This window comes from Haemaphysalis longicornis, unplaced genomic scaffold, assembly GCF_048455015.1.
Source record: "Haemaphysalis longicornis isolate Haplotype H1 unplaced genomic scaffold, Haemaphysalis longicornis Haplotype H1 scaffold_9, whole genome shotgun sequence".
Taxonomy (NCBI): domain Eukaryota; kingdom Metazoa; phylum Arthropoda; class Arachnida; order Ixodida; family Ixodidae; genus Haemaphysalis; species Haemaphysalis longicornis.
The window spans coordinates 23,057,713-23,084,721 of record NW_027526460.1 but is presented as its reverse complement, the minus strand read 5'-3'; the positions used below and the strand labels follow the sequence as shown (position 1 = coordinate 23,084,721).

The following is a 27,009-nucleotide window of genomic DNA, read 5'->3' as shown; positions in this document are numbered from 1 at the left end:
CCCCAAATAAAGCGTGATTTACGGGAGTTCGAGTATTTTAACGGGACAAGTGCGGGCTATAATCGCTCTGTAACCGTCTAAGGCGGGCCTCGAGTAGCACGTCAGTGTTGAGATTCTGGCAAACCTCTCGGCTTTCTCCTCTAATAAAGAGCTCTCTCTCTCTCTCTCTCTCTCTCTCTCTCTCTCTCTCTCTCTCTCTCTCTCTCTCTCTCTCTCTCTCTCTCTCTCTCTCTCTCTCTCTCTCTCTCTCTCTCTCTCTCTCTCTCTCTCGCTCTCTCTCTCTCTCTCTCTATCTCTCCTTTCCCCAAACAGGGGGGAGACAAGTCCTGACCCTGCTTTCTGAAACGTCCTCACCCAAATATTTCGTCAAATAATGTGTACAACATTTGAAGATCTCCAGGTATGTTACATTATTTATTTATCAAGTAAAACAGCCCTAGTATAGTACTAGAAATGGAGGGAAGTGCAGTTAACAAACAGACCCGCTTGCGGTCACTGAGTTACGAAACATTCAATATTCACAAGGCGCCCACCGTTTCACCTCTCTAGCCTCCACGCTGGCCTCGGGATTGGTAGTGGTGCCGAAGTCGAAATAACACACAGTGGGCACGGCCAGCATGGCCGAACACATCCCCCTGCGCTTCACCCTATGGGCCACTGTCACACCTGCGCGATGACCTCTTTGATTGCTGCTCGACTTCTTCTCCACCGGACGGGCCGCTACAGATGACCCATTTTTGTTTGCGGTAACTTTTCTTGTATCCTCTGGAGTGCTTGGCCAGCTGTTTGTTCCACTCGTTCTATCAGGTCGACTGCTGGCCGTATTTCATTTCTGTCCGCCGTTTCGTTATTTTCACTGGCGCTGGTCATAATCCCGGAATCGTGAAGTAGTTGGTCCGACGGGTGGAAGTCTCCTTTCGAGGGATATCTTTCCAATGAGTCGCACCACCCTGCGTGCCACATTGTAGAGAAAGGAGTTAAGCTTGCGCCTGCAGTGGCTGTAGTTCCACTTCATTTTGGCCTTTCTCGTCGCCATTTTTTGATCTCTTCCTCAGCTCTTCCGCCCTGTTGAGCGAAAGAGAAAAACAACAGCGGCTGCTACAGTAGGTAATACCGGTAACTGCGCTGCACAATTGTTTCAGATGTTTTATTCCTCCATATTCTAAAGATTTCTTAAAGCGCATGCATCTGTTCATTTTTCTGGCGTCTCTTTTTTTCTCTCTTCTATATAGGAACCTTCAATTTTTAAATGAAGTAATATCGTGCCAGTACATTTGTAATATTTGCCCTCGAAGAGCTCCAGAAACAAATAATGTAGTAAAGAATGAAATCCAAAACGCTGGTCGAGGTGTGTTGTACAGGACACTGTGTTTCATTAGAAAGTGAAGTCTCTGCGATAACATCGATGATAGTTCTTGATTTGTTAAACTGGAGTAGGCTGTTTGTGAATGAGGAGCTTTGTAGGAACGTACACCTAAGCGTGCAGGACGTGTTCCGTCTATAGGAAGTAATCGTAGCCTCCTAGTAGCACGCACGTGGGTTAAACAGCGTTGTTTGACTCAAAATGTTAAACTTACAACTTTATTGTGTGTCTTTGTTGCTACGCGTATACTGCGTCACCGCTTACGCACCTATTGAAGGAGAAGAACTTCTGGTCATTGCCAAACTTCTCAGCGTCTTCAACGGTCTGGCATAGAGGGTAGCTCCTGGTTTCGGGAAGAAATGCAGCCGCGATGCCCGCAGCCGTGAGAAGAATTGCCAGGAATAGGAACGGAATCCAGGCGCCGTACCTGCCCTGAGAAGAAATCAATCGGGTTACTTGGAATGTTCGCGGGATCTCTTGAATGGCGTTGCCTCCTTAGGTTTCCACGCTTTAATATTCTAAATAAACGTCCCTTTCTTAAGTGAAAGGCGGTTAAAATGCGAAGCCCTCTCAGATGCAACATAAGTCAAAGTCAAATGTCCATAATACAAACTACATTGACCGTGCCGTAATGGCGCAATCCGCTTCATACGTGAGGGACGCAGGTCCTATTCTGACCACGGAATGCGTTTTTTTCTTGAGGCGCGTGATGTCCCTCCACCTATCATCATCATCGTTTTGTGAAACCCATTGTGTAAAAGTTTGCTTTCCTGCAGTGCACTTTGCTCGGACATCGACAACATCATTAAGGCATAGAAACTTTCGCTTCTAAAAGCCACCACTGCAGTAACTAAGCGCTGCTTGTACATCATTTAGAAAATAAAAGAGCAAGACAAGACTAAAGACGAGAATGCAAGGACGCTGGACAGGCGGCCCGATTTGTGTGCCCGAACAATAGCTGCCAGAACCCCCCCAAAAATTTCACCATCTTCCCGTAGGGGAACCCTGAGTAGTATGCGAAGCAGCCATGGGGTCGAAGAAGAAGAAGAAAAAAGAAAGGAAAGGCCGGGAGGTCAACCTGGTGTACAGCCCGGTTTGCTACCCTGCACTGGGGGAATGGGGCTCAGGGAATAAAAAGGGGGGGAGAAGAGGAAGAGATAGGAGTGGGAAAGCGCGCACTCTAGTCCCGTTTCGGGCACTATAGTCTTTCAAGCAAGTTCGTTTCACTCAGGAAACGTAAAAGGGCTTTCGTCGCCTTCTGCGAGGTCGATGGGGAAGACCGATGACTTAAAATAGTTTCCACCGTAAATGGTCGATTGTCCAATCGGCTCAGCGCGGTGGCAAGCACGCTCCTCTCCGACGAGTATTCGGGGCAGCGACACAGCACATGTTCTATAGTCTCTTCCGCCCCGCAGGCGTCACTGTGGGTGCTGCTTGCCATCCCGATGAGGAAGGAGTAGGCTTTCGTGAAGGTCACTCTCAACCACAGTCCACAAAGTAAAGTTGACTGGGGTCGAGACAGCCCATACGGAATACGGCGCTGAAGAAGGGGATCCTTAATATACAGTCGGGGATTCGAAAAGTCCGGTGTATGCCATTGCTGCATGGTAATCTTGCGTGCAAGGAAGCGAAGCGTCCTGGCGGCATCGGTTCTTGAAAGCGGAAGTAGAATGGTGCAGTCGCTCTCATGGCCTGTACGGGCAGCTTCATCCGCCAGCACGTTACCGATGACTCCGCAGTGACCTGGAAGCCACTGGAAAATTACGTCATGGCCGGCTGTAATGGCTTGATGGAATTTTTCTCTTATCTCTGTCACCAGTTGGTGTAGGGGGCCGTAGCGCAGGGCTGCGCGTAAGCTCTCTAAGGCAGCCTTGGAATCCGAAAAGATTGCCCAATTTTGAGGAGTAGCTCCGATGATATGGTCAAGAGCCTCACGAACGGCTGCAAGTTCTGTAGCTGTCGAGCTCGTGGTATGGCCAATACGGAATCGAGTTGTTGCAAAATCTGCTGGCACAAACACTGCACCTGCCGAACTGGATGACGTTACTGAGCCATCTGTGTACACATGTTTCCGGTCGTTGTACCGTTCATGCAGTAACAGCAGCGTAAGCTGTTGAAGGGCCAATGATGACAAGTCGGCTTTTTTTCGAATTCCCGGAACACTGAGACGAATCTCAGGTTGGGCCAGGCACTACAACGGGGAGGTCGGTGTTGCCGCAGGGGCGTCGCTTGAAGGGATTTCAGCCCTGTGCGTTGTGATAATGGCTGAAAAAGTAGATCGTGGTCTACTTTGAGGAAGCTGCGCCAGATGGTGAGAAGGAAGCCTCGTGAGAAGCCTGATGTATAGGCGTAGTGTTTCAGTAGCCACGTACGTTGCTCTTGGGTGTTCCTGTGCGATGCAAATGGTGCCCACTGTTGATGCACAACGCGGCAAACCAAGACACGTGCGCAGAGCCTGCGCTTGGACGCTCTGTATTACCCGCAGGTTAGTGGTACAAGTGTTGGAAATTGCTGACAAGCTGTAACGCAAGGCGCCTAAAAAAAGTGCGGAGTACAGTTGCAGCATTCCTCTTACCGATGTTCCCCACGTCTTTCCAGCAATAAATCTGAATATCTGGGCAATGGTGGTAAGTTTCTTCTTAAGGAAAGACACATGTGCGCTCCAGGAAATGTCCCTGTCGATGATTACACCAAGAAATTTGTGATGCCTGGAGTAGGGAACACACCTCCCATTGATCTTGATGGAATATAGAAACATGGGCTTGCGGGTAAATGCAACCAGCGCGCACTTGTCACCCGAGATACTCAGACCTTGTTGCCGCAGGTAAGATCGCGTTACATTGGCCGCCTTTTGAAGTCGTGCCCGTAGCTGTGGTCGGTTGACCCCCGAAGGCCAGAGGCAAATGTCGTCGGCATAAATGGAGACGCAGACATTCTTGGGGAGAGCGTGCACAAGTCTGACGATCGCTAGGTTGAAAAGCGTTGGACTTAGCACCGCACCTTGAGGAACACCCCGCTGAACAAAGTGCTGTGATGTCGGGCCATCCTCCGTCATGACATAAAAAGATCTTCCGGACAAGAAGCTTTCTATCCATCGGTAAACTCGCCCACCAAGTCCGAAGTGCTCCAGGGCGTCTAGAATAGCCTCATGAACGACGTTGTCATAGGCGCCCTTAACGTCAAGGAAGAGGGCTGCTGAAATGCATTTGCGACTTTTTTCTTGCTGTGCAAACGTTACCAAGTCCACCACGCAGTCTATAGAGGAACGCCCACGCTGAAAACCAGCCATAACTTCAGGGAGAGTATTGCGTGGCCTGGCGACACCTGTGCAGCAGTGCTACCAATTCAAAGCTTTGGCACTATATGAAAACCGTCCGGAGATAGAAGTCGCAGAAGATTTCTGCATGAAGATTGCCTCTAGAACTGATGGCTATCGATCTGCAAGGATCCGTGAAGTCCCCACATCACACGATCAACGCATGGACGTGCTCTTCTCCATGGAAGATTTAGAAGCGGCTCTGGCATCCTGCCGGCGTAGCTCATCCCCCGGTCCCGATGAAATCTCCTACTCCACACTATGTCACCTCGGTCCTCAAGCACGTCAAACGCTTTTGGACATCTTTAACAAGGCGTGGATGGATGGCATGGTTCCACCGGAGTGGAAAGTAAGCCGTCTGGTCCCCTTACTCAAGCCTGGCAAATCTCCGCTCGAACTTCCATCATACCGTCCAATTGCCCTGGCCAGCTGCCTATGCAAGCTTATGGAAAGAATGATACTCACGCGGCTGCAGTGGTACCTCGAACATAACAATATATGCCATGGGGTCGAGGGGAATGAGGGGCGGGGCGGGAGGAGAATGAGGGGAGCGGAGCGCGCGCGCGCGTCATTTATACCGCGGAGCTACAGTTGCGCCCCCAGCGGAGTATGCAGCGGCTACCGTCGCGCCTGTAACCTAAAGATGCTTCGCATTATCGCGCGCGGAGCCGCAGGTGTTGCCATTCGTTGCGCAATCCCGGAGACGAGAGGAGACGAGGAGAGGAGAGGAGGAATGCCAGAGAGGAGAGGAGCGTGGGGGAGGAGAGGAGGAATTCCGGAGAGGAGAGGAGATGAGACAAGGAGTGGAGAGGAGGAGGAGGATGCGCATGCGCAGTGGGGGTGTGGATGCCGCACAACGGCGGAGGGAACAGGCGCGACCATAAGCTGCTCCGCGTCTAAAAAGCGTAGTTACTTTGCCGAAGACCTGTTCTTTCTTCAGGCACAAGGCCAACAATCTTTCACAACAGGATGCAACGGTGATATGGCTCAATAAAGCTGATGTATCAGGAACATTTAAATGAGATGGATGAGGGCCTACTACATAAAGCAGGTAACACAGCAAGACTTACAACTGGGCAAATCAATACATGGTTACTAAACTAAACTGAACATTGTAATGGAATAGGAGGACAAAAGACAGACGCTCCTTAGAGCCTTATGATCTTGGTTTTCGTGCAGGTCACGTTCCTTACTTTTGTAAAGCATTCCATAGTGTTGGGGAATTATAGCATAATGCATTCTACATGGTCTAAATATCGTATTGTAGCGCTGATACAATAGTAACGTCGAGTGGAAACAAAACACCGAACTTTCTACTACCTGGATCGCTTCACTCTCAACGAAGCTCGAAATCGACAGTATTCAGTGATATACCGACGTGTGCCAACTAAATTTGAATTCCATTATTGCAAATATTCAACAATGGACCATATTCACACGATCAATCAGGTGATAGAGAAGTGCGCTGAGTATACTGAACCCCTATATATAGCCTTCATAGATTATGAGAAAGCATTTGACTCGGTCGAAACCCTAGCAGTCATCCAGGCATTAAGGAACCAGGGGGTAGATGAGCATTATGTAAGAATACTAGAGGATAACTACAGTGGGTCTACAGCTACCATCATCCTCCATAGGGAGAGCAGTAAAATACCTATAAGGAAGGGTGTCAGACAAGGAGACACAATCTCTCCAATGTTATTCACAGCATGCTTACAAGAAGTATTCAGAACGTTGGATTGGGAACAGGTGGGAGTAAGGGTTAATGGAGAATACCTCAGTAACCTCAGATTTGCTGATGACGTTGCGTTGCTAAGTAACTCGGGGGACGAATTGCAAAGCATGCTTTCCGCACTGGGCGAACAGAGTAGAACCGTGGGCCTGCAAATTAATATGCAGAAAACTAAAGTAATGATCAATAACCTCGGGACAGCACAGCAGTTTGAGATAGATGGCGAGGCAGTGGAAGTGGTAAGCGAATATATCTACTTAGGCCAAGTTGTGACCCCAGATCCCAACCATGAGGCAGAGATAATTAGAAGGATCAGAATGGGGTGGGGTGCATATGGCAGACATTCTCAGATAATGAATAGCAGCCTACCATTGTCGCTGAAGAAGAAAGTGTATGACAGCTGCATCTTACCGGTACTCACCTACGGGGCAGAAACTTGGAGGCTCACTAAGAGGGTTCAACTTAAATTGAGAACGACTCAGCGGGCAATGGAGCGGAAAATGATAGGTGGAACATTAAAGGACAAGAAGAGAGCGGAGTGGGTCAGAGAGCAAACTGGTGTTAAAGACATATTAGTAGAAATTAAGAACAAGAAATGGACGTGGGCAGGGCATGCGAAGGCAAGATAACCGCTGGTCATTAAGGGTAACAGAGTGGATCCCTAGAGAAGGCAAGCGTTGCAGGGGGCGGCAGAAAGTTAGATGGGCAGATGAGATCAAGAAGTTTGCAGGGATAAATTGGTCACAGTTGGCACAGGACCGAGGTAATTGGAGAATAATGGGAGAGGCCTTTGCCCTGCAGTGGGCGTAGATAGGCTGGTGATGATGATGATGATTGCAAATAACCATTTGTTGTTGATTCGTCCTACCACCACGTAACATTGTGGAGACGCCGAGTGATCTCCTTCTTGGGCGTGCAGTACTGCCCCACTATGGCCTTACAAGAAATGCCTTGTAAGTAATGTGGGGAGCTTCTCAACCCACATGCCCCAGGCCGTTTGCAACATGTTGGGGCCTTGACCGTTTTGTGGGATCGGCATTGTGGTCCAGCGGCGTGGTCACTTGCTCGCAGCTAATTGCTGTCTACGTACCGCGTCCTATGGTGCCTAGCGTGGTGTGCGAACGACTGCCATAAAGGACACCATAGAACTGGCCCCCCTTTGGCACCGCCTGTGACGAAGGAAGCCCGCTTGCATCTGAACTAAGTTCGGACGTGCGCGTCGCCTGCGTGGGGACTCAGCTTGGAAGCATTCCTGGTTCCTGGACAAATACTTTTTTTTTTTGCACTCAAGCGACAGAAGGTCCTATAGCTAACTTACCATTCTTCTTCCTTAGTCCAAACCACTGTAGTATACTCGGGAACAAGTTAAGAACGACAAGACCTCATGTCACTGCGCCAAAATGGCGGACCCCGATGTCAACGGGTGCGCGCGTTTTGGAAGGAGATTGCTATGAACTGGTGATATCGTCTACCTTTCCCACGTAGTTTGTTTGTCGTCGCTGCAGTAGTTTATAATGATAATAATTCCAGAAAACCAGGGAAACGGCTAGTGCCATGTTTAAAATATTTCCAGTAACGCACTACTTGCGCCAGGCGGAGTAACATCCGACTGCGGGGATGAGGCACAGCGGCAACTTCCGTTGCCGTCTTAAATTGTACGCGAGTATAGTCAATATCGTCGGTGTTAGTAGCAGGAGATAGCTGGGTGTTAGCCTACAACGAACTTAGCGATCTAGCCAAGAGCGACACCGTACCTGCCCTTCTTGTTTATTAGAGCCCCATATTCTTTCTGGACACTTTGAGTCTATCCATCTGTCTTGAGTGCACGAAACCAAGCGTGAATCTTGTCCCACCCCTACGTGGCGAGTGCAGCTCGGAAATCCTTGCTCCAGAGTCGGGGTCGTCCCTCTAAAATCTCAAGCGCCATCCTACTGTGATGAGTGGTGAACCGTCCAGCCCCGCCAAAACGCGCACACATTTGCAGCACCCCCAGCTTGTAATTTGAGGTCTTATGCTGGTAACACCAGGTCGGACCATTACGTGAAGAGGCCTTATGACCGCAAAGTGCATTCTGTCAACTCGTGTGCTGCGGTTCCAAGTATCTTCACATCGCTTTTTTTGTATATGTGGACACAGCTGTAAGTGTTCGCCGTGATCATTTGTTTTCAGTTCGGGGAGAAAGATTTATAGACATCGCCATTTCAACGAAATCATACATATTGAAGTCATACGAAGTAGAAGTGTTCGTTTTCTTCCTGAGCCGACAGTACCGAACGAGAGATGCGTCTATTGCATTGCGATTCAAAAACTTATGATGTACAATGTGCATGACAGCTAGGAAACTCTTTAAACAGCTGCCGACGTCACCTACGTTGGTTGTCTGATGTGTTAAGGTGGCGATGTTAGAACCCGCTTGGCCACACGTGCACATACAACTGTACCAGTTCAAACGCACACACGAAACGCAAGCAGACATTCCAGGATGACCAACCAGATGAGAGAGTATTTACCGTGTCATCTCGCGCCTAATGCCCCGAAAGCAAGTAAACAGCGCTTTGTTGTGTTGCGAAACATGCCATCATGGAAGATGGTCAAAAAGTAAACGTAAAGAGATGAGGGAGAAATGGCTACTGCAACACTGTCAAGACGGCATAATATATCCGGCATGCACTATAACATGGCAAAGTACGCTACCCGAGATAAACTAACTGACGACAGGAGTTGTGAGTTCGTCTTATCTATAATCTTTTGCTCTCTTATTACACTAAACAGCGCACAGCAACTTATCCATCTATCCGTGTTTCTAGAGGTTGTATAGCTATTGGAGCGCCCTGTTAGCCAGCATAGAGTGACCTACTAGGTAGACGAGATAGGGCATGACTGCCCCTATGGAGGCTGCCAGTGCGGTGAGGACGCCCACTGAGAAGGAGCGCAGCGGCGTCGGGAAGAGCTCGGCCGACTGCTGGTACATCATCATGAACGCCGCCGTGGTCGAGAACTTGGCCACGATCGAAGCCACCAGGCCAACCGTGCCGGCTGCGTTAGAATGAATCGGTATACGTACCACATATTGTTTTAGCCAGAGCTTACTATATACATGTTTTTTATACAGTCACTAACATTTAAAAAACTAGAAAATATACAGAGGAAGGCCGCAAGATCCATCTGCAACAAATATGGGCACACTGATTCTCCCACATATATGTTGACAAGCTCTGGCCTCTAAACACTAGCAATTGGAACAAAACAAGCGCCCTTTAAATTTCTTTATCAGCTACTTCACAACCATTATAAAATTGACCCATAAATTTACATCTGTCCATCTGAATCCCGTGTAACTCGGGAAAAAACATTCACTCCCACTGAAACAGTACTCTAAGCACAATTTCAAATACTCTTTCAAATACTGCTTTCAAATACGCCTTCTTGAAGTACTTTCAAATACTCCTTTCTTCGCTTGCTATTAGGGAAGGAATTGTTTAGATACGTCTTTTACTAAAGCGAAGTCTTTATCAAACTTCGCCTCAAAAATAGAAAATATGACCTGAAACGTAACAACACTCTCAACTTCAGTGGCATTTCACCATCAGTGGAAACATATTATGGGTGAAGTGCTCACTAGATTGCTTACAAGTTCGCTCTTGTTTGCCTGTGTACCACTGTTTCATGTATAATTTCTCTTCTTCTTTGCTATTGGTTTCTTTGTGTTATCTGAGGTTAAAATGTGTGCTTTTAATATTACTTATCTTATAAATGTGTGTAAGTTATATGTGTTAGAAGTGTGCTGTTCAAGGATTTCAGCTCCGTATTATTTCTAGTTATAATAAAGAAATTTTATTTGTGTATTTTTAGCTCTTAATACTTTTCTGATGGCTGTCATTGCATTTGATTCCTGTTTCTGTTTTCTCTAGTGAAGTATCTATGTACTGCCTGTATGTACAATCTGTACGCCCTTCTGCTATGGTTTTGGAAAGAGACTAACATAATGAAAATAAATAAATAAATAAATAAATAAATAAATAAATAAATAAATAAATAAATAAATAAATAAATAAATAAATAAATAAATAAATAAATAAATAAATAAATAATGCGGTGTTTGTATGTAGAAACTTCGCATTTCTCTGCCACCCCCTACAGTTATATTGCTTGGAAAGTTGTAAAGTTGCATCTTCCCAAACACAAGCTGCTGTTGAAACTGCGGTGAAGAATGAAGAATCTCCCGCGGTCGACATTGAAATGGGGACATATCGTGACGCTTGTCGGGCAAGAAAGCTTTCGCGGCAGGCGAAGAATGTAGTAGCGTGATTCTGACTTCAATTTCCACGCTATCGCATCACTTGTGTACTTGCATGTCTAATTCCACCGTCATGCGAATGCTGTGTTCGAAACCTAGACAACCACAAGGACAGGCCAGAACCGACAGGGTTATTTAAAGAGTGCTATTGCGTTAAATATTCTCTTCCCCAGTAGTTACCTTTGTGAAGTGGTGCACTCTTTATAGGCAACTTGTGCGATCAATTTTGGGGCGAGACAGCCAGACCAAAACAGGCAGGGCTGTCTAAAGATTAGTATTCGGTAGCTGTATTAAACCCCCGTCTTCATGGACTCGCATTTTTAAAGTGGGTGGCCTCGGGGAATATTGCAGTTGTACAAGTGAGGCGAGCGGCGGTGGGAATGACAAAGCGCGCATGCTAAACTTCCCGCCTCTAAAACATTTTGATTCGTCTAAGTGGTTGCTTGGGGAATGTACGGGCTTAAACCAACCTTCAACGGTTGTTCTGACGAAATTTTACGTTAGATATATGGCGCGCAACCTTCCCCACTTCCCATTGAGTAAAGATGAAAGATTGGTGGAAGGGGTGGCCACGCTAACTAATGCGGTCGATGTTGATCACGCAAGTTTGTGGGGCCTCCGAAGGTTCACTGCACAGGTGTTACACAAATGTTACGTATGAAACCGCACTTCCCTGTTATCGAAAGAAAACTTTATTTTACTGCAATTCTGTCATCTGAATATGATTAATGGTGTTACAGCTGCGGAATTTGTTTCTGTTCCTGGTGTTCTAGTTTTAAAGCTTCCCGTATTGTTCTGCAAGTTCTGTGTTGTGGACAGCTTTCAATGCGACCAGTCCTGTCTCCTTTTCAACTTGTTAAGGTTTACATAGCTAGCTCACATTCTGGGGCGATGACGGGCGCCCAGCACGAGGTTGCCGTGAGCAGCATGAAAAATACGTTGGTCCAACGGCGTCCGAACCGGTCCATGCTCCACCAGCCGATTACATTGGCAGGTATCTCCACCAGGGCCAAGTAGAAGAAGTTGAGGAACTCGTTCCCGCTGAGCCGTGTCACATTTATGTGTAGGCCGCCGTAGGCGCAGTTGTTGCCGGACCTGCAAAGCGTCTGGCTCGTTCACCTGGAACAGTCCAACTCAGTGTGCGCCTCCAGCCGCGGCGTCACCAGGTTTACCGAGCACAAAACATCTTCGTGACGTTTACAAGGCCTTCATCGCACTCATGGTTGCCTGTGCTGGGTAGGACCCATCATGTTCTTCCTATATGTCCCTCCCATGATCTTATTGGGACTGCAGTCCTTTAGATTTTCTCTTTCTAGCTTCTTCCATCGCTTACTAGTACCAGAGTCGTTCAATGGTCGAAGGACTCTGCTAGTATATATGGCTAGCTCCGCCTCACCCACGTCTGGAACCGTCACCATCGTGATGCCATGATATTAAGCCTTAAGTGCTCTCTCTCTCTCTCTCTCTCTATTCTCTCTCTGTCTCTCTCTCTCTCTCTCTTGTAGTTCATTTCCCTCATTTAGAAAAAAAAAAGAAAGGAAACATTCCTAAGTGTTGTTTTTTTCAGCAGAGTTTGGGTTTGGGCTAGTTGGTAGCAGTAATCTATGACTTCGTGTAGCGCCCGTCGTCTCCCTCTGTCCTTGTCCGTTTTTTGCGCTACACGAAGTCAAGTTTTTTTTCCCATTCGGACCCCAAAGGATTTTTCGCTGATGGTCACCTTTATAACTACCTTAAGGGATTAAGGGAGCGACCAGTTAGACTTTGACATCCAAGACGAAATGCGAAGGGCTGCTCACCAGATGGCCGTGAGAATGAGAAGGTGCTTCCTGATTTTAGGTTTCGTGATCAGTTCAAGCATGGAACCAGAGTTCTCCATCGCATCTTCCGCCGTGATGCTTTGCTGAACTTTCTAGAAAAGAAACCACGGACACTTTTAAACTGCGGGCACATTGGCGCTCTTTGCCCTTAGTTGGCCTTGCGCCATTAAAATCGAAACATCATCATAAAACTGCGTGCACAAAGCAACCTTTTTTGTGAAAGGGGGTATGAAGGTAAGCGAAGCAACAACAATAAAAATTCAGAGGTCTTCAAGTGGCCATGAAGACAAAATAAAAGTTCCGTTCACTAAAATTTTTGCTCCGTCCCGATAACAATGATACCAATTTTATCGCGAACTTAGAACAAATAAAGCAGATATTAAGACAAACAGATGAAGCAGTGGCCTCTCGTTCCGTTCGATTGTATCGCTTGAATGCGCCACAACACACTGACAACTATGCTTTTAGTGGGGTCCTTTATTGCGTAACCATTTTCCAGTATTGCGTCGCCGCAGCGCCAAATTAGAAAGTTTATCAATATTTCTTTTGTTTTCTTTTTCGGTTAAAAACCTATTTTGCAATAAGAATGGAGCTGAGTGATTTACTAAAGACTAGTTCGTTCAGTTTGAGCAAAGTTGCGTTTGTCATGACCCTGATAAGATTTGAACGCCATAGCGTTACTTCGTCGTTGAGGGAGTCTTTTGAAACGAAGGTGCTGCAATTACCGTCCCCAATTTACATGCTCCGAAGGTCAGCTAAACGAGAGAGACTAGCAGTAACGGTGTTATAGTCACCGGCAAACGCAAAAAAACTACTCATCAATCCGTACACCGACTGGGAGAGAACGAATTCCACTGCAAACATATCGTATTGCGCTTTGGCTACGAGGGTATGCGCAACTGTGCCGCAGTTAATTGTACTGACATGACGACGTAAACAAGGTGTGCTTACAGAAAGGGCAGTTTTACAAGAAAGAAAGAGCATACTTTCTACGTCCATAAGTTAGTGGGACAGAAAAGGCTACCAGAAGTACGAGCACTGTATTGGGAACTTGAGTAACCATTAATTTTCGTTTCAACAACTGCGACACGCGATAAACTCCGATTATGACGCAAATCATTTCTAAGTACATCTGTTGGAGTGTGGTAAATTGGTTCACATTTGATACACCGGGAAGTAGTGCCCAGCGAAGCTTTCATAGAGCTTCTACTTGGATTTCAATGCACCACACAGTTACTGTCGTCATCAAGAGTCGCCGCCACGTAACGACATCGCAACACGCAGGTGCGCCGAGTATCAGCGCAGAAAAAAAACTGCCAGTTTGGAGTTCTTTTAAGATTAAAACACGCCAGCCACATGCAGTTTATTTTACGTTAGACTCCTGTAACTTTCACATACAAAGGTTCCACGCCTCGCACACCGAAACCGAAACTATGACACTCTAATTTTTTATTCTCTATTCGCCGAATCTTGTTCATTTCCATTTTTTGCGTTTTTGTGGTTCACACTGCGAGAGCTGAAGATGTAAATCTTAGGTCTTAGAGAACTTGCTCTTACGCGGCTGCGTAAAAATGTGCTCGCGGAAGAAATGCTTATTGCTAATAAACATTTCGGATCTTTTTCTCCGTGGCACAACGAGCGTAAGAAAGGGAGCCGTTAAAGTGCCTGTGCTTGGCCCTACGCGCTGTAGTGCTCCCCAGTCTACATTTCTGCTGCTGCCCTCTCTATTGCGTGTCATCAACTTCGACGCTCCGCTCCGTTTGCCCATTCAACAGCGATGTCGTAAAAACATTAGGATAAGGTCCTGCGAGCGAAACCCAGGCCATGGAGAAATTGCGTAGGTTTAACAATTGTAAACCTAGTTATCACGAGAGGAAGGTCTCTGTTTGGCCGACACACTATGAAAAGACTATGCAAACAGTGTTTTCTCAAAGTGAGGTCACACCTGCCACACTTGCGCTCCGGTGGTGGCCCGCCATCCATGGTCATACTCAGCGACCAAGCGCCAGCGAAGCAGCTCTTAAACCATTTCCGAGTAAAGAGGCACCGCAATGGTGAGGCACCGAGCGAGCGTAGCTGCAACGTCTGTCCGTGGCAGATTACGTGGCGTGACGTCACACCTGCCACACTAGCGCTACGGTGGCTCAAGGTCATTGCGACACGATGAATGATCCTTGCGAGACGTGGCGTTGTAGAGCTTTCGCTCTAAAAACGGGCAGGCAGCTGCTCGAATGTGGTAGCCTCACCCTTAGCTTGTGATCGAGGTCTGCAGGTGGCTCGACACCGTTCCGTTCTGCGATGCGGCGGAGAATGGCTGAGGCCTCCGGCAGCCGGTCCTGCGACAATAGCCACCGCGGAGATTCGGGGAGGATCCTACAACGAACGCGGGTGGTCAAGGCGGAGATGGTGGCCGACGGCCTACCCATCGTCACTCACTTCCAGTAGCAGTATAACGGTATGGCGCAGGAGGTGCACACGGTCGCCAGCATGACCCAGGTGCGCGACAAGTACGCCACCAGCGGCAGGAGGCACATGCCCAGCGTCCAGCCCAGGCAAGCGACGCCCAGCGTCAGGGTCCGCTGCTTGGCGCCTACCAACTCCACCACTGCGCGCCGGAAAATAGAACTCCTGAAATTTATGACATTTCATTTTGCGGTTTAGATTCAACATACGGAATTCGCTGCAGTTGGCCAGCACTTAGCGCCTGCTCCGTTGGAGTAAGCAGGATAGTACCACATGAAGTTTCCACCGGCTACACAGCGCCGCCATGTTGGCATCGCTGCGTCGATCATGTGCAGCTGGCATGCTGAAGAGACTCAGCACAAAATTGATGCGATCGTAGTTGTTCTTCTTACTGGGCTGGTTGCAAAGTTAGTTCTGTGAAGCTGTGACTACAAGGTTTATATAGTGAAGTTATACGCGATTGCCGGTATACTATTAAAACGAATTGTTGGGCAGAAATGTTCTTCGAAGCAAACTTTTCTTCGAATCAAAGAAGCAAAATTTCACACAGAGCTCACATTTAGGCATGAGATTCTTGAGTTTTACTGCCAGTTTACTTCCCCTCCCCCCAAAATGCACAAAAAAAAAAAACAAGAAAGGAAGAAAGCGAGAAAGGAAGCAAGCATCACTGCTGTAGAAGTCACAGCGGTCGTGAGGCTGCAAAGTGATCTGAATGCCTGCTCGTTGAACATGGCCCTCGGGGAAGCAGCATGGTTGTCTATCATTCGTGTCGTACCGGTCCTTTAAGCGCAGAGCCCTTTAAGGGCCTGGCCTGTCAACGTAGCTCCTCCGCGGTCCCGCTGTTTAGCCACCGCAGTCACACGGCGTCACGTACCCGAATAGAGTCCCGCGGAGGTACGCACCCAAACAGAGGCTTCGGAAAAAATACCCGCTTGTCCCACGATTCAGCTTCCGGCCAAGAGTTACGAGGATGCTTGAAAAAAAGGTTTATATAGTCAGAATCGTTCGAAACACTGAAACCGCTGGCGCTTGTCATACATGTCCCCATTATTTAGCACGAAGAATACTGCAGGCACATTTTAGGCAAAATATATGTATTTAACCGGCAGTCCCCGGGTCCATTTATTTGGAATGCTCATTGGGTTGGTTTTTACGATAGTATGCGATAAAAAATGGCCGCCCAAGAAAACAAATTGGCCGCGTATCTGCTCCTTTCATTGCAAATGTAAGACGATAGTCTTTATCGGCTTTCGCGAAGTAAATGCCTCCCTTCGCTTTCCCGCTCACCTCTCATGTTGTTCCTCTTGCGTCGCGCTCCTCCCAAGGTAAAGACGCCAAAGGTTTGCTTAAATAATTTTAAATTTCCCGTGTTCCACTGCTCCAAACGGGGTGGTGTCTTGTTCTTGTTCAACAATGTTGACAAGTATGAACATTACACCGGACTTAGACGGGTAGATTTAGCTGTGATTATATAAGACTATTGCGCAGGCATTGTTTTACTTTGGCCGGGTGGCTGAATCGAGTCACAGACAGACAGACGGACAGAGAGACAGACAGACCAAAATTTCTGGGTTTAAGTAGCCCAAGAAAGACTATCGTCTTTACAACGACGCGTTTAAAACGGCTCAGAAGGGCTCCACCACGTACGAGATGAAAGCAAACACAAAAAGAACAGAACTCCCATTCGTGCTGTTCCAGTCAAAATAAGAAACAAAAGCTAAAGAAGAGGATGCGAGCTGTCGAGAAGGCGCGCGAGCACTGCGAAGGCGGGAAAATTGAATTGCGTTGAACAAACCTCGGCTCTATTCATCAAGGGAGGAGGGAGACAGAGACGGGAAGAGCGTGAGGGGTGGTAGCAAAGAGCGGAGAACGCCGCCACAGCCCCTCTGGCGAATGACTGCTCCGCACTTGTCAGCTTCCATAATGTGTGGAACTGCTTTAATTTTATTTATCCAAGCTAGCGCTGATCCTTTTCGTAACAAGCTCCTTGGCAAGAACTCACGTATGATGTAGGGCAACTGGTCGATCTGCGGGTCCAGGAGGGACGTAACGAAACGCATGGCCGCAAAGACGGCGAAGCTGCTGGCGAGCACACTGCCGAAGCCCGACAACACTGCCAGTGTCACGGTCACGTAGAAGATCGGCTTGCGGCCGTACCTGCAGAAGGATAGGCAAGTGGAAACATGATTTTGGAAGTTTGTTAGCCAGCTTCTTCACCAATCACCTTCGTCGACAAAGATCCCGACGATAAATGGACCATGATTGTTTCATCCACAGCGACTACCGACCATGCGAGCAACACCGTGAAGTCGCTAAAGCTCGGGATAAACAGCTGCGATGTAAAAACAAAACTCCTTTTAAAGGCTACACTTCTGAAGCCTTGATGCGGTAGCCTGAAAATCATATGTCTAAGGCAATGATTTAGAGCAAAGAAGTTTTAATATCTTTTGGGTAAGAACCCATGACGCTAAGCTAATATTCACAGTCAACAACTCCCTCAGGGACTGAAAATTAAGAACACATATCAACACCATCAGGCAAATAGGCACTTTTCTTGGCTGATTCAAATACGCGCAACACCAGTTGTTGGGATCGCCGAGCTTGCACTGCAAAAAACGGCAATAGTATTAGATTTTAGGGGCGAAGCCCCTTAGGGGCTGGAGCTGTTGGCGTCTCCTGTCGTCGTCGTAGTCGTCGTATCATGTAGTCACGGAACTAAAACACCGGGAAACTCGCTTACGCCTCACGCTAGAACGTAACACGTACTAAAAAAAAAACAACGGGACAGCCGTTTACGCTTCGCGCTCGAGTGCTTCGCAACGCGTACTAAAAAAACACCGGGACTCTCTTTTACGCCTCGCCCTAAGTGCTTCGTGCTTCAAAGACAAGAGACTTTTACAGCAAAGCTGTATACTTTTACCCCCCGACGGTTTCACCTCCGTTGGCAAAAATGGCCAAGGCGCCAAGAATACACTTACACACTGCATGCTCCGCCCCTCCCCAGGTTTCACGTTAGTAGAGATGGCCCTAGATTTTTTACTTTCATCGTCAGCAACTTTGTACTCGCAGGCTACAACAACCCCAATCATATGACCACACGCACCAGATCATATTTGGATGTGGTCTTCGCTACAAAACAGTTGTCACTGCATTTACTCTAAAGCCATCAGCAAGTGTAGTGGTTTTGCAATAGCTTCGCTGGATCTGGATGGCGCATCAATTTCTTCATTTAATGAAAACTGCTAAGCATATTAGGCAAATCTTTCGCCTCAAGTGCGCCCGAGGTTTCTGCTTCGTCAAGAAAAGTTTAGACATACGAATATTTTTACAATTCACGCAGAAAAGAGCGTCTGCAAGTGAATATTAAAACGCTTCTTCATCGACGCTGTCGTTGCCGGGATCCTTTTTTTTTCTTCAAGCACGCCGCAGTTTTCTCTCCCCATAGCGAAACTCCGGGAAAGCGCCACACAGAGCACACGTTCTCAAAAATAGCGCACGGCATGAATGAAGGCGCCGTCGCCGTCGTGAGTGACACGCGGAGTGATCCCGGGAAAAAATCGATATGTGTGCGGAAAGCGTAGCGAAAGCGAGAAGCGCCAGAGCTGTCAGCACGCACGTTGCAAATCGTTACAGGAAAAGCAGGGCTGCGACTTGACAGCAGCGAAAAAAAAAAAAAAACGTGGCGTTCTCCACGAGCGGAGCGGGGGGAAACCCGCCGTGCTAGACATCGCCGCGACAGTGGCCTCGAGTGCGTGTTTACTATGCTCGTCAAACTCGTCAAGATTCGTCGAATGTTTTGAGCATCACAGTTTAGGCGACATCTTGAGCCGAGAAAATGCTGCAACCGTTTCTGCCCTTTAGCATAACACCACTGAAGCGTAAAGGAAACTTTTCTACCGAACTACCACCGTTTAGTCATAAACAGCAACAACAAAACGAAAGACAAGTCGCTTCAAATCAGACGGAAAAATGATCAAGAGTCGGCAGGGGTCGTAACGATCAAGCGTTCGGGGTCACGTTTTGTAATATGTTCGGAAAAAGCGCCGACATCAAATGGCGGTTCTCGACAGGAACCACCAGCCTTGAAAAGCAGAATACGTGAAAATATATTATCTTGTTTTAAAAAACTAAAAGAAAAGTTTCTGCCTCAACTCGTCGTCGTTTCAAATGGTTGTTTCTTCGTTGCGGCGACCAAGAAAAGCAATGAAGAATTGCAAGAATGGACAGTTCTGATTGCCGAATAAAAATCGCGGTAGACGCAAAGGGACTATAGCTGGATAAACAAAATATTGTAGGTCTCGCGGTTAACGCGAGCTCTCAAACGGACTCCAGAATGGCCCGACAAGTGGCCCAATTGATTAGTTTACGAAAGCAAGACAGAGATACAGCGGTTTTGTGCGTGCACAGGGTATTAATAAACAATGCCGCCTGAACAGAAAAAGTAATGATGATTACTATACACCCGTAGTGCGAAATTTGGGCGCAGCGCGGACTGCGCTCTTCTCGGTGACGGCGCATGTCTTCTGTGTCTCAGGAAGTGACCGCGTGATCAGTGAATGCACGGCGGCGCACGCTACTCTGAGTTTATCTCGGAGCGCGCCAGCATGTAGATCAAAACCGTGTTTGAACATCCCGCGAAAATGTCACGGGGTTCGGATCAGCCACGAAGAGAGGAGAAGACTTGGCGAAAGTGTGAGGGGGAGGCAGTGAGAGAGATGACGCCATAGCAGCGCATGCCGCCCTCCCCCCAGACTTTCGCCGGACTTTCTTCAGCCGTTTTATTTGTCTTCGCTCGCCCGGTTACAACGCTGTCGCCGTCGCCGTCGCCGCTACCGCCAAACCGCAGCAGCAGCCGCCAAAGTGCTGTTCACTAACAATAGAATCCTGCGAGCGAAGAAATCGACCAAGTACAAAAATGCGTGGAGGCCGTAAATGTGAGGCATCGAAGGTAGATTTTGGCGCAAGCACTTACTTGTCAGCCATTGCGCCGAAGAACACGGTCCCGAGAACGCTCCCAGCAGTTCCTATGGAGTACACCAGGCTGGGTAGGTGTCCGTGATCGCAGACCAAGTCCCACTGAGCAGGAGGGAAAAAATAGTTGCACGCTGAATATAAGTGGTTGCTACAGATTTTGGATTGGATTGGAGAAAATGCCAATTTGCTGGCGAACTTCAGTTTTAGAAACGTATATCTTGTTTGGGGAGTAACGGCACAAACGCATCGCTCGCCGTGTGCCTACACACCGCGACACACTGTTAGAGATGGACTCCCGTTGAATCGGCCTTCTTTCGAGAGCGTATAGCTTCCATTAGGATAATTGTTGCAGGTAATGTAGACAGTTTTATGAACCGGTTGTTGTGATATCGGTAAAACTCGGTGCACGTGTTTCTAGAATGAGTCCCCGGACACCAGGGAACTGTAGAAAATTTTATTTTATTTTATTTTATTTTATTTTATTTTATTTCCCTCAAGTGTCCCTGAAAGGGACATTACATGAGGGGTGGGGATACAAATGTTTGAATATTACAAAGGGTGATGTGCAAAGAAACAGTGAAAATAGCAAAAAAAAAAAAAAACGTCTGCGTAAACTACGACACAAAAATGTGTGAATACATTCGAAATGCTATGTAACACCGGCAGAATTTTTGCACGGTTGGGGGATATACAATCGCAGTGGCACAAAGCATAAGCAACTACAAGGGAACAGCAGATACAAAAGGCCAACCACCGAAATCAGTACTGCAGTTCAACATACAACATATGATACCGTTTGAAGCAAAAAATGAGAAGAGAGAGAGAGAGAGAGAGAGAGAGAGAGAGAGAGAGAGAGAGAGAGAGAGAGAGCATAAACACAATAAACAGAAATGGTCACTCGGGCTCGGAAAGGGTGATTAGTAATTTTTTTAATGTTTCTGTATCTTTAGTATTAACGATGTTATCCGGTAGAACGTTCCAGTCTTTAGCAGTGCGAATAAAGAATGACTGTGCAAACGTGTTGGTTTTAGGGCCAAAGTATAAATCTTGCTTCGAGTTGCTACTGCGAGCAGAAGAATGGGTGCGGGTTGTGATGTAGATGCTAGGCGGGGATGCATAGAAGAATTTGTGTAACAGAGCAAGTCTTGACATTTTTCGACGGTGGCTGAGGGGAGTAAGGGCGGCACGTTTTTTGTAATTCTGTCACACTGGTGAACGCTGAATAATCTGAGAACGCGAATCTGGCAGCGCCGTTCTGAATAACTTCAATGTTTTCTACCGGGTAATTCTGGTGTGGGTCCCACACACGGCTGCCGCGTACTCAATTTTTGTTCGGGTTAATGTGGTAAAGGCCAGTATTTTCAAGGGAGTGGGAGCAAACTTCGATGTCATTTGTTTGCTCGTGCCAATCTAAACCCGAGCGACCTTCATCCCTGGCCCCAGGACTACAGCCCCAAAGAAGAACGCACCGCCCATCGCAAGGTTCGGAGGCAACAGCTGCAGGACCTTCGCAGTTCCCGCCGCTGTCTTCCTCCTCTCACTTCTGATCTCTCCCTCCGCGAAGGCACTTACATCCGCCGGGCTTCTCTCCCTTCCGTGTGACCTAATTCTTCACTATATAACGACCCGAGATATATAACGACCCGAGATATAACGACCCGAGACTATATAACGACCCGAGAATGAGGTGATATAATTATTGATGTCGGTGGCCAAATTAATTAAAATTTAGTAATGAACTTTTTACTGCCCGCGGTTAGCAGGCATAGTTGTATTAAAAGTTGGACGGAATCGTGTTTCTACACTCTTTCATTCGGCAGAATTCTTCCAGCGCATCCATACTCAGAGATATCGAACTGCAAAGTTTAATCGCCGGTCGCAAGATTACGCATGCTAGGCCGCGAGAAACGGCGCAAAGCTCCTCCCTTTTGTGACGTGCCTGCTGTGCACGGTGTTTAGTTTGACAACAGGGTGGAGGCATAGGCAAAGGTGATAACTTGCACCCTTCCAGTCTTGGCTGGCGTTATCGCAATTTGCAGTGCTAGGAACCGCTGTTCCGTGCTTTCACCAGACGAGAAGGAAAGAGGGGCAGCTATTATTTTTGCCTACCTATCCGCCCCGTGGTCAAACTAAACACTGCACGTGACAAAAGGGAGGAGCTTTGCGCCGGTTCGCTCGGCCTCGCATGCGTAAACTTGCGAACGACAATTAAACTTTGCAGTTCAATATCTCTGAGTATGGATGCGCTGGAAGAATTCTGCCAAATGAAACAGCGTAGAAACACGATTGCGTCTATCTGTTCCATAGCCAATAAAAAGTTAAATAGTAAATTTTAAATAATTAGGCCACCGACATCAATAATTACCAGCTCACTCTGTGACCCCCTGGGCGTATAACCTTACTGTAGTGGTGGTCTTCATGTAGATCTAAGCGCATAATTTTTAATAGACCCGTAGACTTAACTATGATCACCCTGTATAGGAACCCACACTTTGTCGACTAGTTTTCTTACTTTTGCCTAAATTTGAAGCTGTAGTAAAATACCGTGGCGATTCAGTAGTCCTTTAGCGTCGCGAGCGGAAGAAGAGGCCTTAGTTTGGTGGAGGCAAAGTACGCATTATTCCTGGTACGAGCTAGGCCGTGCTGTGAAGAACTCCAGAAAGCGTAAATATTTACGTCCCCTTCCTCTCCGAACACACACACACATGATTATGCTGAACGTCGGGGCTCTTTACTGTTCAGCATTATAATTACGCATAAAGAGGATTCCCAAGAACACTAGGAGCAGGTAAATTCACGCCTGCGTAGACGCGCCCTGCGGCATTGCGATGCAAAAAAAAAAAAAAAAAATTTTGCAAACACGAGGAAAACCTGTTCCATCAGGGCATTTAAGTGGAACGTCCTTGGCCAGCCGTAACCGGGCGTATTCTCTCGGGCTGCTTGGCAACGTCTGCGCGCAAGCACTTTATAAATATTGTCACACCTCCACTTAATGAACGCTCCGAAGGCTCGCATCAGGGCGACTTGAATATAATGTAAAAATAAATACCATAACTATCCGAGAGAACACCCTCCCAGAAAACACCACTAACCCCCAATAAGGATGAAACCTTCAATTTACTACAAGACGCCAAAGATCGCCACCCCAGGGGTTTATCCAAAATTTCGATTTTTTTTTCGGGAGGGGGGGGGGGGGTTAGTCCATGGGCGGGGTGCTCGTGGTTGTGTAATCTTGTGGAAGTAGCTGTCCAAATCCCCGTGGGGGTGGTGTTTGGGGAGTCTCAGGGGGGTGTCGGGGGTGTGCATAAATCCCTGGTCCACCCCCTAATATCGCACTAGCTGCGACGCCTTCGAAAGCTCGGGGAGCTCCCTCCGCGAAAACATCCCGCAGCCGGGAACACTGCTGCTGTCTCGATTTCGAACATCAGAGACACAACCTGCCCGGCTTGACTGGCAGGAGGAGGAGGAAGGGGTAGCGGATCGGAAGAATAGAAGAGCGGGAATATACCGTCTTGGCATCGTTTAAGTGGTGCGGCATCTTGACAAGCTTTGACGGCGCTGAAGACAGCGAGTTCAACTAGCGCCTGGCCTCGGCGAGGGCGGAAACGGCGGGGGGACCCAAAGCTCGGGACAGCGTGGTGGACGATGGGCGGCAGCTCGTGTTCGACTCTGACAGCGACGCACGGTTCGATGCTTTTAGCGACGATGAGTGAGCAAAAGAAACGAGAATCATCTATTCATGTGTGAATGCGGTCATTTATTTGTCCTTTCCACACTTGAGCCAAAAGGTAGCCCATCTCGTATTGTTTTACTTGACATCTAGCAGTTTTTGTGGGCGGTGCGGCCACCTTTTTGTAGTTTTTCGCACCTCACCTGAAAGTTCGCCCACCCCGTATTTTTAACTTGATATCTCTGTAGTTTGGGTGGGCGTTGTTTCGAAAGTTTACGGTAAACGTTAATAAAGCAGCGACTCCTGGTGATGATGTTTTTACAATCAATGCTGCCCCACCGTGAAGAAGCAACTTGAGCAGCGTTTGCTGATGTGAGATTTTTGAGAGACGGGCTTTTACAGGACCACACTCAAAGGAAAGTAATACAGCTATTCGACTTGATAACAAGAGCTGATGTCTGCTTTGGACTACGTCTTTATTCGCATTTCGATGAGGCCGCGTTCATAGTTGGTCGTTTTATTGCGGCGTCGCGCCGTGTTATTGTAGTGAGAAATCCAGCAATGATGAAGGTAAACAGACGGGAGATTCTGTTGCCTTTGATCAAATTTTAACGTAGAATTCAGGCTCGAATGTTTTCGATTATTTGTCATCATTATCAGGCAGGTACCTCTTGATGCATTCTGAATGATAAAGACCGTTTTAAAAAAGCTTCACACATAGCTTGATCGGCATGCATATTGCACAACTTTTTTGCCTAATGCAGGATGTTCGCTATCGCAATAAATCTACTTTGTGAGTATGATTTTCCTCTTATACAAAACGCCAAGACAAATGAAACAGTAAAGCAATCTAATTAGGGTTTTACTGACATGACGGTGCTGGTTGAAGCAAAGATGCAAATGACATACTTGCATAAACTTGCGATGGAGGGCCCTTCACCAAATACTCTTCATTGTAGTAGATAAGGAAAAAGATGCAGATTTTATCCCGCAACACTCGCAGTCAACGCTTTTTTGAAGCAAAAGTACAACTCTTAATCAACCCGTCACGGTGGTGAGTCACGCGTTCTGAAATAACGAAGCGGAATGAATTACCTTCGTCGGCACAGTTTCGTCGTAGTGGAGGTCATCGTAGCGAAATCGCTCGCAGGGTTGCATCGCCGCACTTCGATTCACGAGTTGGGATAGGTCCCATGTCACACCATCGGAGGCGTTTCCACCAGGTAGCGCCGTAGCGTTGAACGGGAGTAGCGTGAACATCGAGCACTCGTCGTCACTTATGACAAGCCGCCGGGCCTGTTCCACGAGAGAAGCATTCATTCCGAGGGTATCCAGCGCGGGCACGACACACTGATAATCCGGCTCTGACAGAAGAAAAATGAGGTTCATCGAGAAAAATGGAAACAGTATATGCGCCGGCAGTAGAAAGAACCAAAGGAGGAACTTCTGGAACTTGCCGAAGCCTCCCAGCTCTTCTATTACATCCTCAAATTCCATACTTCTTATTACTTTCCCCCGCCTGTTTCAAGCATTCAGGACGGACTGAAATTCAACGCGTGAGGAAACCTCGTCCGGAAAAGAAAGCGCCTTCAAACGCGGCCCTATCACTACGATACGATCACAGTTCCGCGGAGTCTTGCTTCAGCCGCTTCTCGCTTGTATTTTCCCCCGTGGATGCGGCAGGCTGCCAAGTCGAAGGAGAGGAGGACAACCTTGTTCCTGATACATGTCGCCATAGGCAGACAAGCCGTGCCATTTCTATTTAATTTCCTCCTGAGCGGGACATTGTTGACCGTCTGAGCCTGCCTGTTACGAACGCTGGCCAGAGGGGCGTATATGCGTTTCCTAGTCAGTACAGTCAGCCGTCACCTGAGCTTGCTTATGGGGGTGATATCACAGCATAGACGTACCTAAAGCATACAAAACCACCCGAACTGAAATAAATAACACCCAAAACGGACCTGCAATGGCTTGAAAAAAAATATTCAACAGAAATAGCCGAAAACCGACCTAAAAGGGGAAAATCCGCAAAAACGTACAAGCAGTAGCTGAAACCGACCAAAAGGCAACGAAAATACCTCAGACCCCATTTATAATGCATAAAGATGTCATAAGCAGATTATGTGCGTGATAATAAATGTTAATATTCAAATATGACAAACATTTGAAAGTAAAACAAAAAGCGGTAACTGGACTTGAACCCGGGTTCGGTTGCTCGCTTCGCAGGAGCGGAACTACTGCACTACGAGACCAGGCGGTTCTGAGCGATTAATTTGAGGGCCACATACACGTGCACATAGCTTCAAAGATGCCCCTAGATGGAGCCATGCGTCGCTTGGCTGTGCTGACTAGGAAACGCCTATATGCGGCCAGAGGGGACACAGACGCTTCATGCGAATGTAGTGGGGGTGGTGGTGGTGATGTTTATTGACGGGGAACCTAGCCTTGCGTGGTATGCCGGCAATTGCTCACCCGATCAGCACCTTTTTACCGCTATGCGCGGGAATTCACCATAATTCGCTGAGGCTTGTGACCCTTAAAAATTGCACGATCAAACGAAAGATGTCCCTCCTCGTGATCCAATGGCCTTCCGGAAAAATTAAATCATTCAAAGAGGCATGCGGAGCGGCTTTCCTTCGCAGTTCTTTAAACAAAGCTAACCGCTCCTCCGCATGCTCTCGGCAGTCCATAATAAAATGACCGATGTCGCCTGTAGCACCACACGTTCCGCACAGAGGTGAAGAGATAATGTTCAGCTTATGAAGCCACGCCGGTGCCCGCGCTGAGTTGGTCCGGATGCGGAACAGTAAGGTTGCCTCTGTCCTCTTCATTCCTTTGGTAACACAAAGCCGATGTTGTGGTCCCCAAAAAGAGCGGAAATGATCTTGTATGATTGTTTTTAAAATGCGCCGTTCATCTGGAGCCACCTTCATGTACTGTGCAACATGATTATGGTTGTCTTTACATGAGCTTCTCGTTTGAGCGAAGGAAAATTTGACATTCACCTCAATGCAGCCGTACCACTAAAAAAACAAACAAACAAAAAACAGCTGTACAGCTTTCTTTTGTAGCCGTGCGGCTGTATTGAGGTGGATGTCAAATTTACCTTCACAGAAACTTCCTCCACCATTGGATTTCCCCTAAATCTGGTCAATTCCTGTTTGAATACAGCGATGGTATTTGTGATTATCCTTGCGCTTGAAATTCAATTGTTATATTTATAATCTTTCCAAATGAGACCCATACTTCCTCTCTGATTATGTACTCAAACTAACCGTGCTCGTTGATGGCTTAGTCAGCGCTTATCCCCTCCACTTCCAAAATGAAAGCTGAAATCGGTTCTTGGTGGTTTCCAATCAATACCAGCGAGCACTTCC

General features: G+C 47.5%; 2 protein-coding genes across 3 annotated transcripts in view; one reads left to right on the top strand and one right to left on the bottom strand.

The window, feature by feature from the left end:
- Positions 1-27,009, top strand: part of LOC144152472 (solute carrier family 2, facilitated glucose transporter member 8-like) — a 285,436-nt gene that overhangs the window by 232,050 nt on the left and 26,377 nt on the right. The gene's annotated exons all lie outside the window — the stretch shown is intronic.
- Positions 398-25,273, bottom strand: LOC144152471 (beta-alanine transporter-like). The gene is made up of 10 exons (XM_077683741.1): positions 24,728-25,273; positions 19,961-20,064; positions 16,991-17,145; positions 14,962-15,130; positions 14,772-14,898; positions 12,505-12,617; positions 11,589-11,803; positions 9,269-9,447; positions 1,632-1,795; positions 398-1,065 (listed from the first exon to the last, which is right to left on the bottom strand). The coding sequence occupies exons 1-10, from the start codon at positions 25,127-25,129 to the stop codon at positions 978-980; spliced, it is 1,716 nt and encodes a 571-aa protein (XP_077539867.1). The 5' UTR covers positions 25,130-25,273; the 3' UTR covers positions 398-977.